Below are 12,850 nucleotides of genomic sequence, written 5' to 3'. Positions count from 1 at the left end.
CGGCAGCGGCGGCTGCGGCGGTGGCGGCGGCAGCGACGGCGGCGGCGGTAGCAGCCTGCGCGGTGCCTTCTGGGAACGGAATCCCCAGGGCTGCCCCTGGCCCCCATGGCGCATGCGCGGGAGGCCGCTCGGTGATCCGCGGCGGCGGCAGCGGCGCTTCCTGCTAGGACCGGCCGGGGCCGTACCGGAGGCTCGGGCTGTCCTCTCGGCCCCTTTCCCTGGCCCCATCCCCATTCCCCCGCCCTCACCTGCCCCCACCGTTTTTCCCTCTCACTGCTTGACTTTTGCCTTCTTCACCTCCTTCCCCTCAGTGCTTCGCCCACCCTCCGCCCGCCCTCTCCCCAAGTTCCTTCCTACTTCGTGCGCCTTCCCCTCCTCCCCAAGCCGAGGGAAGCAGGCTGGGTGACAGGCGCCTTGTTATGAGAGGGAAAGTTTAGAAGCCGCCAGTGTGGGGTGGGAGCGATGGTAAGGTTGGAGAGGATACTTGCAGGTTTGGGGGGCGTCCCCATGTACATCAGAGGAGAATTCTTCTTGGAGGTAATCTGAAGCCAGTGGGACAGGAGGTGCTGAATCCCCTTGCCTTAGGCTTGGGGGAAAATTGGGAGTTTCTGAGAATCGTGGGAGAAGACCCAAATGAACTAGATCAGTGATTGTCTAGTGGAGCCAGGCATGGGGGGAGTTATGCTGGTACCACCCCAGCGGGCAGTTGGGCAATTGCCTGGTGACCTGTGGGGCAATCTACTTTTTATATGATCTTCCTGAGGGGGAGGGAACAGCAGGGGCCAGACTCTCTGGGAAACTTCTTAGTGGCCTGGTATTATAGGAATTAGCCCACACTCTTGGCTGAAGGTTTCTCTCCTTGGTGGGACAAAGGGGCCTTACCCTTTATATGCCTAGGGATTGGGCTGTGATTCCTTGGTCCCTGGAAGCTGAGGCTTTGACCCTCTGGTCCCTAGGGACTGGACATGGAAAGGATGGTTGTGGACTCAGCCAGCAGATCCCTGAGATCTTTATGGGTACTTACCTCATGTTATTAAGGATCTTTCCCTTGAGAGTTTCCTGGGCTGTGGTACTTTCCTAGCTTGGGCAGATTCCTGACAGTTCCTCCTCTCTTCTGTGTTGCAGGTGTGGGCTAAGCCGGCGGCCCCGGCTTTAGACTGGACCCCACAATGTTTGCAGAGATGTTCAGGTAGCCATGGTGGGATGGCAGAGGGTTCCCCCTCATTCTCTCTCCTAGCTCTCCGAGGGTTTCCCCTTGCCTCCGAGTCCTCTTGAGTCTCCCCACACCTTTGCTTTTCTTAAGTACTCCCTCAGGTACCCAGCCCAGTTTAATCTTCCTAATGCCACATGGATGTCTGTGTTATCAGGCACGTGGGAGCTGATTACACACAATGAATGGGGGCAATGAGAGCAGTGGAGCAGACAGAGCTGGGGGCCCTGTGGCCACATCTGTCCCCATCGGCTGGCAGCGCTGTGTTCGAGAGGGTGCTGTGCTCTATATCAGGTATGACTCCCCAAAATTCCCCAGTTTCTATCCCCAGGCCCTTCAATTGCTTGAGTTTTCTCCCATCCCTCCTCTCAAAGCCCAGATTGCTGGTGCCCTGTTGCTCTCCTCTGTTCCTCCTCCTTCCTCAGCCTTCTTGCTCTCTTTGTTCCTGGCCCTTTGAATTTGTTCTCTCTGTCTCTTCCTTACTCTGCCCTTCCTAGGAAGGTCTTTGACTAATGAACTGTTCTTTAAGAGTCTCTCCCAATTCAGTGTCAACTAATCCCATACTCTCTGACCCTGTCCTCTCCCAGCCCAAGTGGCACAGAGCTGTCTTCCTTGGAGCAAACCCGGAGCTACCTCCTCAGCGATGGGACCTGCAAGTGCGGTCTGGAGTGTCCACTCAATGTCCCCAAGGTCAGAGTGGTGAGGGGATCCAGAGAGTACAGGGATAAGCGGAGAGACTTAATGCAAATCACTGACTGTGGTAGCTCTTCTCACAGATTCTGTTCCCTCAGGGTCCCTGTCCATGCTTCCACCTTGCAGGTTTTCAACTTTGACCCTTTGGCCCCGGTGACCCCGGGTGGGGCTGGGGTGGGGCCCGCATCAGAGGAGGACATGACCAAGCTGTGCAACCACCGGCGGAAAGCCGTTGCCATGGCAACTCTGTACCGCAGCATGGAGACCACCTGCTCACACTCTTCTCCTGGTGAATCTTTTCCACTTTATAGAGACTGAGGAAAACTTAAGGGCCTGGAAGAGGGATGGTGGGAGGAGCTTTGTGAGAGGGAAGCAAGGAGAAGGGTGGAGTGGGGAGCTGCTTGGTGAGAGGAGGGTACAGGGAAGCTGGGAATTTATGGGAGAAGGGATGGAGAAGACAAAAGAAAGTTCTTGGAAGGGGAGCCACAAGTTGATTCTTTGTTTCTCGTTTATTGCAGGAGAGGGAGCGAGCCCCCAAATGTTCCACACTGTGTCCCCAGGGCCTCCCTCTGCCCGCCCTCCCTGTCGAGTTCCTCCTACAACTCCGCTTAATGGGGCTCCTGGCTCCCTTCCCCCAGAACCACCTTCAGTTCCACAGGCTTTCCCCCCTCTAGCAGGCCCTGGGGGGCTCTTCCCACAGCCAAGGCTTCCTGACCCAGTCCCCTCTGGAGGTAGCAGCAGCCCTTGTTTCCTGCCAAGGGGCAATGCCCCCTCTCCAGCTCCACCTCCTCCACCTGCTATCAGCCTCAATGCCCCCTCATATAGCTGGGGAGCTGCTCTCCGATCCAGCCTGGTGCCCCCTGACTTGGGCTCTCCTCCAGCCCCCCATGCCTCCTCCTCACCACCTTCTGACCCTCCTCTCTTCCACTGTAGTGATGCCTTAACACCCCCTCCCCTGCCCCCAAGCAATAATCTCCCTGGTCCCCCTGGCCCCCCTGGTCCTGCCACTCAGCCACCAGTGTCTTCAGCCACTATGCACCTGCCCCTGGTCCTGGGGCCCCTAGGAGGGGCCCCCACGGTGGAGGGGCCCGGGGCACCCCCCTTCCTTGCTAGCAGCCTACTCTCTGCAGCGGCCAAGGCACAGCACCCCCCTCCCCCCCATCCCAGCACTTTACAGGGCCGAAGGCCCCGTGCCCAGGCGCCCTCAGCTTCCCACTCCTCATCATCACCCCGCCCCTCTCAGCGTCGTCCCCGCCGCCCCCCAACTGTACTGCGATTGCTAGAAGGGGGAGGCCCTCAAGCCCCTAGACGGAGCCGCCCTCGGGCCCCCGCTCCCGCCCCACAACCTTTTCATCTCCCTGAGCCCTCCCAACCGATTCTCCCTTCTGTGCTGTCCCTGCTGGGACTCCCCACCCCTGGCCCTCCCCACTCTGATGGAAGCTTTAACCTTTTGGGGTCAGACGCACACCTTCCTCCTCCCCCAACCCTCTCCTCAGGGAGCCCTCCCCAGCCCAGGCACCCCATCCCGCCCTCCCTGCCTGGGACCACCAGTGGCAGCCTCAGCAGTGTGCCAGGTATGTGAGTGTGATGGAGCCCTTCCTCCCTTCGGGTGGAGAGAGACAGCCAAGGCATTTACGGAGAATTGAGAGAGCTCTGTGGTGGTTTTCTGGGTTGGGGGCAGGGAGGTTGGATTCTTTGGACGCTGGGAGGAAGGACCTCCCTTGAGCTGAACCTCTCTTTTTTCTTTGCAGGTCCCCCTGCCCCACCAGCTGCCTCCAAAGCCCCCCTAGTCCCTAGCCCTGTGCTTCAAAGCCCATCCGAAGCGCTCGGGATGGGGTCGGGCCCAGCCTGCCCTCTGCCTCCCCTGGCTGGTGGGGAGGCTTTCCCGTTCCCCAGCCCCGAGCAGGGCCTGGCACTGAGTGGAGCCGGCTTCCCTGGGATGCTAGGGACCTTGCCTCTCCCTCTGAGTCTGGGGCAACCTCCGCCTTCTCCATTGCTCAGCCACAGTTTATTTGGCGTGCTGGCTGGGGGAGGGGGACAACCTCCCCCGGAGCCCCTGCTGCCCCCACCAGGGGGACCTGGCCCTCCCCTAGCCCCAGGCGAGCCCGAAGGGCCTTCGCTTTTGGTGGCTTCCCTGCTTCCACCACCCCCCTCAGACCTTCTTCCACCCCCTTCCGCACCCCCTAGCAACCTCCTTGCCTCCTTCCTGCCCCTGTTGGCCCTGGGCCCCACAGCTGGGGATGGAGAGGGATCTGCAGAGGGAGCCGGGGGTCCGAGTGGGGAGACATTTTCAGGTTTGGGAGACCTGCCCCCCTTGCTGTTCCCCCCACTTTCAGCTCCCCCCACCCTCATAGCTTTAAATTCTGCGCTGCTGGCTGCCAGCCTGGATCCCCCGTCGGGGGCGCCCCCCCAGGTGAGGATGAGGGTGAGTGGGTGGGACAGAACCAGAGGTAGAATCAGAGATAGGAGCTGGGAATCAAAGGCTTTCAGTTTCATGTCTGAGCTCTTCCTCAGGGTCTTTGGGGATGGCTTAATTCTTGGCTGGGGGTAGGATGGCTGCAACAGCTGGGTCTGTATTTAATAAACATGGCCTACTTCATGTGAGGCTTCAGTGGGATTGTACATATGAAAGTACTCTAAACTTATTGAATACTTTACACATGTAAATGTAATAACTATTCTTTCTCCTTAGCCCTGTGTCCTGAGTGCCCCCCAACCTGGACCACCTACCTCCAGTGTCACCACGGCAACTACTGACCCGGGGGCCTCCTCTCTGGGCAAGGCCCCCTCCAACTCAGGGAGACCCCCCCAACTCCTTAGCCCTCTGCTGAGTGCCAGCCTGCTGGGTGAGTCTGAGGGAAGACTCTGGTGTGGGAGAGAAGAAAGGAAGCAGAAAAATTGAGAGTAGAGGCTGGTTGAATTAGGGAAGAAAGTCTCTGACCACTGGGTAAAGCCTAAAAGAATAATAGGGTCTGCTCACCCTAGCTGGTTGGCCTAGGGAGACCCTTGACTTTACAATTCCTCAACAGGTGACCTGTCTTCGCTGACCAGCAGCCCTGGAACCCTCCCCAGTCTGCTGCAGCCTCCTGGCCCTCTTCTCTCTGGCCAGTTGGGGCTGCAGCTCCTCCCTGTGGGGGGAGCTCCTCCACCCCTCTCAGAGGCTTCTAGTCCCCTAGCCTGCCTGCTACAGAGTCTCCAGGTGAGGGTGTGGGTGTGGGTGTGTTTGTTAGGGAGAGAAGTTTTTCCCAAACTGGAAGTATAGACATGTTGAGTTACAGTAGCAGAGGGACTGCATTTGAGACTGACTGAGATTTTGTTTTGTCTGCAGATCCCTCCAGAGCAGCCAGAAGCCCCCTGTCTGCCCCCTGAGAGCCCCACCTCAGCCCTTGAACCGGAGCCTGCCCGGCCTCCCCTCAGTGCCTTAGCCCCACCCCACGGTTCTCCCGACCCCCCAGTCCCTGAGCTGCTCACTGGGAGGGGGTCAGGGAAACGGGGCCGGAGGGGAGGAGGGGGACTTAGGGGCATTAATGGTGAGGCCAGGCCAGGCCGGGGCCGAAAGCCTGGCAGCCGGCGGGAGCCTGGCCGACTGGCCCTCAAGTGGGGGGCACGTGGTGGCTTCAATGGACAAATGGAACGGTCCCCAAGAAGGACCCACCACTGGCAGCATAATGGGGAGCTGGCTGAAGGGGGTGCTGAGCCCAAGGATCCATCCCCTTCTGGGCCCCATTCTGAGGACCTTAAGGTGAGTGCAGAGTGATGGTGGTCTGGGCACAAAGACTCTGAGGAAAGGTTGAGGCCAAGGCGCCTTCTCCTAACTTTTCCTACACACACAGTCTGTCTTTTCTCAGGTGCCCCCAGGGGTAGTCAGAAAGTCTCGTCGTGGCCGGAGGAGAAAATACAAGTGAGTATTGGGCCCACCACAATACCGGCCTTTCCCCACATCTTCTTGGGTTTATAGAAATAGCTCAAGAGTGACTTGGCTTTCAAAAAGGCAGATACTTGCTTGAATATGAATAAGGATATTACGCCTTTACTATCCAAATGTAGAAAGTTTCCCACCCAAACTCTGAAATTCACCTGGTGCTTGGGGAGGTGTTCCTGATCATCTGTGCCCCTTATTGCAGCCCTACCCGGAACAGCAACAGCTCCCGCCAAGACGTTACCTTGGACCCCAGCCCCACAACCCGCGTAAGTGTGCGTCCCTGTGTGAGTGGGTGCGAGTGCGTGTATGGGGTGAGGCAGGAGGAGGTCAGTGGGAGTGGGGAGAAAATAAAGGACTTCCTGACACCTAGCTGTTTGATCACTTCTTTCAACTTCCCCTCTTGTATAGGCGGCTGTCCCTCTGCCTCCCCGGGCCCGCCCTGGCCGTCCTGCCAAAAACAAGAGGAGGAAACTGGCCCCATAGCAGCCATACCTGGAGCTGGATCTGACCCTGACTGGGGAGAGCTGAGTGCTGAGCCTTGGGAGCCCCTGCCAGCCACGTGCACCTGTGGACAGTGGGTGGGGGCACTACTCCCCACTCAGAGCACAAATGCAACCCCTTCCCCACAATCCCATCCTGAGCCATTGCAGGGGGTAGGGAGGTCACCCCCTCCCCCCCAAAGCCATGTCACTGAAAAGGCCTGGGGGGGGTATATGGCCCTCTCCCCACCAGGCTAAGGGGAACACCCCTTTCCCCAGGTCTTTTATTTGTTTAAGTTATTTTTGCACAAATGACTCTTTTATATTTAATTCGACTTCATTGCCTCCCTTCTCGAAGCCAGCAGGCTCAGTTTACAAACCTGTGAGCTACTGTTGGCTGCTGCCCTCCTTCCCAGTGAAAGGTACAAAGCAATAAGCATCATGCACCCTCCCCTCACCCCTACAACACCCCTCTGCCTCTGGCTCAGGTTGCTCAAAGCACAGATCCCTCCTTACCCCTGTCCCCAGGTTTGAAACACATAGCCTCATTTCAAGGTGTAGCCAGCTTCCCTCTACTTTCCTCTGGGATATAAAAAGGGGGTAAGGGGGCAAAGAGAGCCATCTGGGTCTCTCCTCCCATACACACTACACTGCCCCTTCTCCCCCCATCAAAACGCTCAGAGACGTTGTGATGATGCGACTGAGGATTATGCAACGTGGTCCAACCGGAGCGGCCAGCATGACCAGCTGTCCAGGGGCTGCCTCCTGCCTTTTCTTTTGTAAAGACAAGACCTTTGGGAGTTTTAATTCTGTTTTGTACTTGCCCTTTGGGGCCTCCACTGCTTTTCTATGGGAGACACTCTTAATTTAACAGATGAGAATATTTTGAAACTCTGGCTCTGACTCTGTCCTCATTTTTTCCTTAGTTCTTTTGTAAGAACAGGTTACAATTTAAATCCTTCTTTTGTAGTAGAGAGTGGCTTAGACTGTCTATTACACTGTGAATGTCTATCTCTCTAGTGCTGCCTCTTCCCCAGGAAACAGCAGAGGCCACACAGAGTACAACAGCATTTAATGGTCAGAAACAGTTGTACAGTATTACAGTCAGTCACAGAAGCTGTGCTGGAGGACAGGATCCAATCCTTCCCCACACCAGGCAAAGCAGTATTGGACAGGAGCTGGCATGTGGCTGGGCCCACGTCCTCATCCCCGTGGCCTGAGGGGAGACCACCATCTAATATCCCCCAGGTTCCACTACTCTTCAGAGGAGGGGTGTAAGCCCCACATGCAAGAAGAACCCCTTGCCCCCAGTGTCAGATGGGATGTGAGAGTTATGATTAAGGGGAAACCCTGTGTAAGGTGTTAACGGAGTTCAAAGGGGTAGGGATTACCCCTGTTCTCCATCTCCCAAAGGTGCTCATTTTCCCAGTTTCTTCATCCGTTCATCAATGTTGGCAAAGTTCCGCTCAACTGTGGACAGGTTATCACGCATTGTTGTCTGCACCTAGAAAAGTGACAGAGCTATTTTACTCTTTGTCAGGTTCGGGTGCTTACCTGAATGAGGACCTGAAGAAATTCTCTTACAGAAGGCAAAAAAGATATGGAGGGGGATTCTCTGGTGGTCCAGTGGTTAGGACTCAGCACTTTCACTGCCAGGGCCTGGGTTTGATCCCTGGTTGGGGAACTAAGATCCCACAAGCCACGCGGCGTGGCCAAATTAAAAAAAAAAAAAAGAAACGGAAACAAGTTGATGGGCCCCAGAGCGGGAAGGTTATTGCACCAGTTTCCAGGCTGCCCTGGAATACCGTGGACCTGGCACAGGGTCTGCCAAGCAGGCAGGCTTCTTAAGAATTCCCATCCTGACTTTAACCAGAACAGCTCTTTTATCTGTTTTATGTAATGAGGAACAAGTAAGATTTTGTTGACATGAGGGTTTCACAGGTCCAGTTTTAGAAAACTGCTCTGGAGGAAGAACATATACCAAGCACTTTAATTTATCTTGATGGTCCTATGATACAAGACAACTTTAGTGCTTCTCCCACCTCTGAGAACAGTGCCCCCAACAGAAACGGAGGACTCGCTATGTGCTGGGCACTGCTAAGAGAATGAAGGAAGAGGCGAGGCTCACTGCCCAGCATCAGGAAGGAAGTGGCAGAATCAGGTGGGAGCCCAGCTCCTGATTTCAAAGCCCATGTTCCATCCGACGTGCTGTGCTCAGAAGCATCTGGTTGAGGACCCAGGGAGGGTAAAACTGAGCTGTGACTACAGAGTGAAGGGGTAGGTTTTATAGGAAAAACTGAGGTTTACTGAACTCTTAACAATTCACTCACATTATTTCACCTAATCCATACAACTCTGAGGTAGGTATAATTTTCCAGATGGTAAGATGGAGGTTCACAGATTAAATAAGTTGTCAAAACGTCCCACAACCATTGAGAAACAGTATGGTGACTCAAACCAAGCCCCTGCCATACCACCATGCCACCAAATGGGCTAAGGCAGAACCCTATGGAGATGAAGCTGGAGAACCTAGCCTGTGTGTGCTGGGGAAGGGAAGTAGCCGACCAATAAAGGGGCACACACCTGGGTCAAGAGAGTGGCGCTGTCCTTGAGGGAACAAGCGATCATCTGCTGTGTGGTATCCAAGTGTGTCATAAGCTGACCAAACTGCACGGCTATGAAAGAAGGTCAGAACGGTATGTGTGGCGTTAGAATCCAAGACCAGGGGGAAGGGAACAAAAGCTGCCCACTCTCTAATTCCTCTTAGCACCCCTGGCAGCTGGCCTCCCACCTTGTTCATGCAGCTGCCTGATGGTGACAAGTCTCTGCACCAGCTCAGGAAGGGTGGAGGCGAGGGGGCTCCAGCGCTGTATGGTTTCATACAGCTGGTGCACCTGGACGGACAAGACAGTGGCCAACCTTCAGCGAAGTACACACTGACCATTGAGTAGGGTGGGAAAGGTCAACTTGGTGGGGCAAGAGGGAAGCGCTGCCTTTTCTCAGCTATGAAGAGCATAAGAAGACAGGGACCTGAGGATTCAGTGCTCTCATGCTCTGCTCTTAACCACCAGAAGAGTACATAAGGGAGCAGGAAAGGGCATGAACATGGAGGAAAGGGAACTTCCTGACCTTGCTTTGTGCATCCGCATCCTCTACAGAAGCTTTATGCTTGGCAATCTCATTCACTTTTCCCAGGACACTCTGAAAGCACAGGTTTTAAGGTTGATAGGGCATCTAGGGCTTCCAGAGTCCCAAGCTACCTGTAATCCAATTTGCCCCCCACTTAATACCTGTAGCCGAGCCTCTACTTGGTCCAGAACTGCAAGGTCCAGGGCGCTCACCTTTGCTTGCAACAGCTCTACAGTCTCCTGGGGGCGGGGGTTAGGACAAGCTTCATGAAGGGGAAGAATCAGACTAGAAAAGGCCACCCCATATTCCACTGGAGGTAATTAATAAATAGCTACAGATCCAAAACCAATGTTCCATGCAAACCCAATCCTGATATCCCCTCTGTAATCCAAACACTCCAGTTCCTTTTACACTCACCATAAGGCAGGCTCCCTGCAGACCTGCAGAAAGGGGATTCTGATGGGGAAAAGCAGGAAAGAAGTCAGTGGTTCTTATCTCTCCATGCGATTACCACCTTCTCCCATCCTTTCTGGTTCTAGTGGGCAACCCCTAGCTGATCCTGTAACTGGAGCCCTTTCCTGACTCCTCCCAGGATTCTGTGGAATGCTGTGGACCTCAGGGCTCAGAGCGCAGGATATGCGGGTTAGACTAAGTATAGGAGAGCACCTGACCTGAGCATCCTGATCACAGCGTACAGCTGCTTCCAGCTCCGCCAGGCGCTTCTCGAGTTCTGCCACCTAGGGGGAGGAAGGAGGGGAGATTTGCCATCCACCTCCCTGCTGCTGCAGTGGGAGGTAAGATCCTGCTCTTTGCTTGTCTGCTTACCACTCCCCTACCCTCTCCCCACCGCTCTGCCAGGGGACTTCTTTCCCTGGAACACATCCCTAGTCAAAGTCTTCACTGAAAGTAGACGGTGAGGCAAACACGGAGAATGAGACATCAAGAGGAATCAAGCATTCCCAGCACCCTCTCCCCAGATGTGATCCCTTGGAGGGAGGCAGGAAAGTCTCTAGAGCCACATCTCCCTGGCCCCTCAACCAACATTACATACATACATACATATATACATACATACACACATACACACATACATACTTTGGCAGCTTGAGAGAACTTGTCCTGCTCAGGCCGGGAATGTAGCTCGTAAGTGACAAGGCTGCTATCTGGGGGTGTCCCACTAGTGGTCTTTCCCCCCGAACCAGTCCCTTTGCTGTTCTTTGTTGCTTCCAGCTGCAGCAGTAGGCGCCTAGGTCAGGAAACCAGAAACAATATCATGACCTGAAGGATATGGGTCAGCCCAGTCACTCTCGTTTCTGCCTCACAGTCAGCATTAAGGAACAGCTAGGCCACTTCTCCCCTTCGTATCCCTGTCAGTACCCGGCTGAGTCCCTCTACACCCCAGTCACCAATGATTTCCCAACGAAGTCTGGCACCTACTTAGCCAGAGCTCCATCGGGGTCAGTAAGGTTGATTGCGGCATCTGGTCCCAGCAGCTTCTCCAGATGGGAAGCAACCAGCTGCTGCTTCAGGGCTGCCAGCTGTTTGGCCAGCACCACAGGGGTCAGCTTCTCCTCAGTGGCTGACTCCTTCACTGTCGTCTGGTATGAAAACAAACAGACAGTGAGGGGTGGCAAGAGTGAGTCAAGGGAAAAAATAGATCAAGACCCTTAAAAATAGCTGTGGCTGAGGACTTCCCTGGTGGCACAATGGTTAAGAATCCGCCTGCCAATGCAGGGGATCCAGGTTCGAACCCTGGTCCAGGAAGATCCCACATGTCGCGGAGCAACTAAGCCCATGTACCACAACTACTGAGCCTGTGCTCTAGAGCCCATGAGCCACAACTACTGAGCCCGTGTGCCACAACTACTGAAGCCTGGGCACCTAGAGCCCGTGCTCCGTAATAAGAGAAGCCACCTCAATGAGAAGCCTGCGCACCGCAACGAAGAGTAGCCCCTGCTCACTGTAAATAGAGAAAGCCTGTGTGTAGCAACGAAGACCCAACGCAGCCAAAAATAAATAAATAACAATAAATTTATATTAAAAAAAAATAGCTGTGGCTGAAACTCACTGGGATGGTCCTTACCCACCTATAGCACTGAATATAAATTCATGTGCATTTCTAAACTCTGAAAACCTCAGCCCCCTTATCCAGGAGCTTAGGGAAGCTTTCTCCTCCTGCTGGGAGGTCTTCCTCTGCTAGGTAAGTCATAGCAGAGAGGGGTGAAGAGAGTTTATAGTTACCTTGATTTTCTCAACTTCAGTCGTCAGCTCTTGGACCTCATGCAGCAGTCTCTGGTACTTTTGCTGGGGTGTCTCCTTCACTCCCAGACCCTCTCCAAGCTAGAGAGCAAGCACAGATGGTGATGTTACACCTCCCAGTAGAGGGAACCTCAAGAATTTGTCCAAACCCCAGGCCTAGTTTGTAAGTGTATCATACCCAACTCAGAATCCACATCATCCTAGTACAGGAGAACTGGAGATAGCTGGAGGCCTGGAGACTCTCCAGAGCAAACAGCAGGGGGACAAAGCATCCTCAACTGCATCCTGCTGGGTTCCTCAGGGCCCCCAACCAGAGAGCAATTTGGAATCCCAACTATGTCCCTTGATCTCTCTCTTAAATGCCCCCTGGATAGGACTGCTGCACCATTCCCATCAACACACACACAACAAACCATCTCATATTCTCCAGATTCATATCCCGTTCTTTTGGTTTTTCCAATTCGATCTGAGAAATCTGCCAAGAAAAGAAGACGGAATTGAGGGCCTGATCAAGACACACAGCAGTCATGGTCTCAGATGACTGTGAGGGCTTCCATAAGACAGCCCAAAGCCAAAGTCAGTAAGGCCTGAGGTCAGGCTTCCCCATCCAATTTCCAACCGGGTCTCACCAAGTCCCTTTGTTCCCACTCTCTTGTCTTTGAACTTGTCATAGGCAGCATTGGGATTGACAATGATGTGCTCCACACTTGTACTCGTCAGCTCCTCCTGCAGGAACAGGTAGTTCAGACCAGGGTCAGACTCATTCCCACCCTCGAACTTCCCCGACCCCACAAAATCCCCAAACCACTGGGAGACTGGGCTGTACTTTCCCAAGGGGAAAGAAGGGTGGCTCCATTCCAAGCTACAGACCCAGGTTCAACCTAGGAAATGAAAGCTTCCTGGTAAATTTGGAGTCTCAGTTGTATAAATATTAACACCCTGATTCAACTGGGAACAGAGGCAGCATAACCTCCCCGCCCATTCTGTACATAAGCCTCCCTATCCCCTCCCCTTCCCCAATCCAACTGGGCCCTCCCAGTTATCTGGCACACACCACGCATTCAGGGCAAGAAATCAACTTGACTTCTTTTAACCTCCCCCTCCTAAAAGTAAATTTCCTTGCTGCTGAGGAAGTCTATTTTCAAGCTAACTTCCCAT

At 54.4% G+C, this 12,850-nt stretch overlaps 2 protein-coding genes across 5 annotated transcripts in view; one reads left to right on the top strand and one right to left on the bottom strand.

The window, feature by feature from the left end:
- The first annotated feature begins 1,391 nt into the window (after window positions 1-1,391).
- Window positions 1,392-6,308, top strand: MBD6 (methyl-CpG binding domain protein 6). The gene is made up of 11 exons (XM_007467667.1): window positions 1,392-1,504; window positions 1,798-1,900; window positions 2,030-2,192; window positions 2,422-3,477; window positions 3,655-4,316; window positions 4,596-4,749; window positions 4,933-5,102; window positions 5,232-5,645; window positions 5,752-5,804; window positions 6,028-6,091; window positions 6,234-6,308. The coding sequence occupies exons 1-11, from the start codon at window positions 1,392-1,394 to the stop codon at window positions 6,306-6,308; spliced, it is 3,027 nt and encodes a 1,008-aa protein (XP_007467729.1).
- Window positions 6,309-7,101: 793 nt separating this feature from the next.
- DCTN2 (dynactin subunit 2) overlaps window positions 7,102-12,850 on the bottom strand; it is a 15,031-nt gene continuing 9,282 nt past the window's right edge. For 2 of the 4 annotated variants that reach the window (XM_007467663.1, XM_007467665.1), the window contains 12 exons: window positions 12,322-12,418; window positions 12,106-12,167; window positions 11,675-11,773; window positions 10,871-11,031; window positions 10,529-10,679; window positions 10,105-10,170; window positions 9,851-9,889; window positions 9,595-9,672; window positions 9,434-9,505; window positions 9,096-9,198; window positions 8,888-8,979; window positions 7,360-7,808 (listed from right to left, as the gene is read on the bottom strand). In XM_007467663.1, the coding sequence (XP_007467725.1) occupies window positions 7,722-7,808; window positions 8,888-8,979; window positions 9,096-9,198; window positions 9,434-9,505; window positions 9,595-9,672; window positions 9,851-9,889; window positions 10,105-10,170; window positions 10,529-10,679; window positions 10,871-11,031; window positions 11,675-11,773; window positions 12,106-12,167; window positions 12,322-12,418 (1,107 nt within the window). In that variant the 3' untranslated portion in view covers window positions 7,360-7,721. Of the gene's footprint in view, window positions 7,809-8,887; window positions 8,980-9,095; window positions 9,199-9,433; window positions 9,506-9,594; window positions 9,673-9,850; window positions 9,890-10,104; window positions 10,171-10,528; window positions 10,680-10,870; window positions 11,032-11,674; window positions 11,774-12,105; window positions 12,168-12,321; window positions 12,419-12,850 lie in introns of all 4 variants that reach the window. The other 2 variants (XM_007467664.1, XM_007467666.1) reach the window with 2 other exon arrangements.

Source organism: Lipotes vexillifer, unplaced genomic scaffold (genome assembly GCF_000442215.2).
Source record: "Lipotes vexillifer unplaced genomic scaffold, Lipotes_vexillifer_v1.1 scaffold387, whole genome shotgun sequence".
Lineage (NCBI taxonomy): Eukaryota > Metazoa > Chordata > Mammalia > Artiodactyla > Lipotidae > Lipotes > Lipotes vexillifer.
The sequence above is the reverse complement of the archived record's forward strand: the minus strand, read 5'-3'. Positions and strand labels throughout refer to the sequence as shown.

What these genes read in the sequence shown, in the direction of transcription:
- MBD6 (XM_007467667.1), top strand. Translation starts at nt 1,392, where the DNA reads ATGAATGGGGGCAATGAGAGCAGTGGAGCAGACAGAGCTGGGGGCCCT. An exon ending in CTGCTCACACTCTTCTCCTG is followed by an intron (nt 2,193 to 2,421) that starts GTGAATCTTTTC and finishes CGTTTATTGCAG; the next exon opens with GAGAGGGAGCGAGCCCCCAA. An exon ending in CCCATTCTGAGGACCTTAAG is followed by an intron (nt 5,646 to 5,751) that starts GTGAGTGCAGAG and finishes GTCTTTTCTCAG; the next exon opens with GTGCCCCCAGGGGTAGTCAG.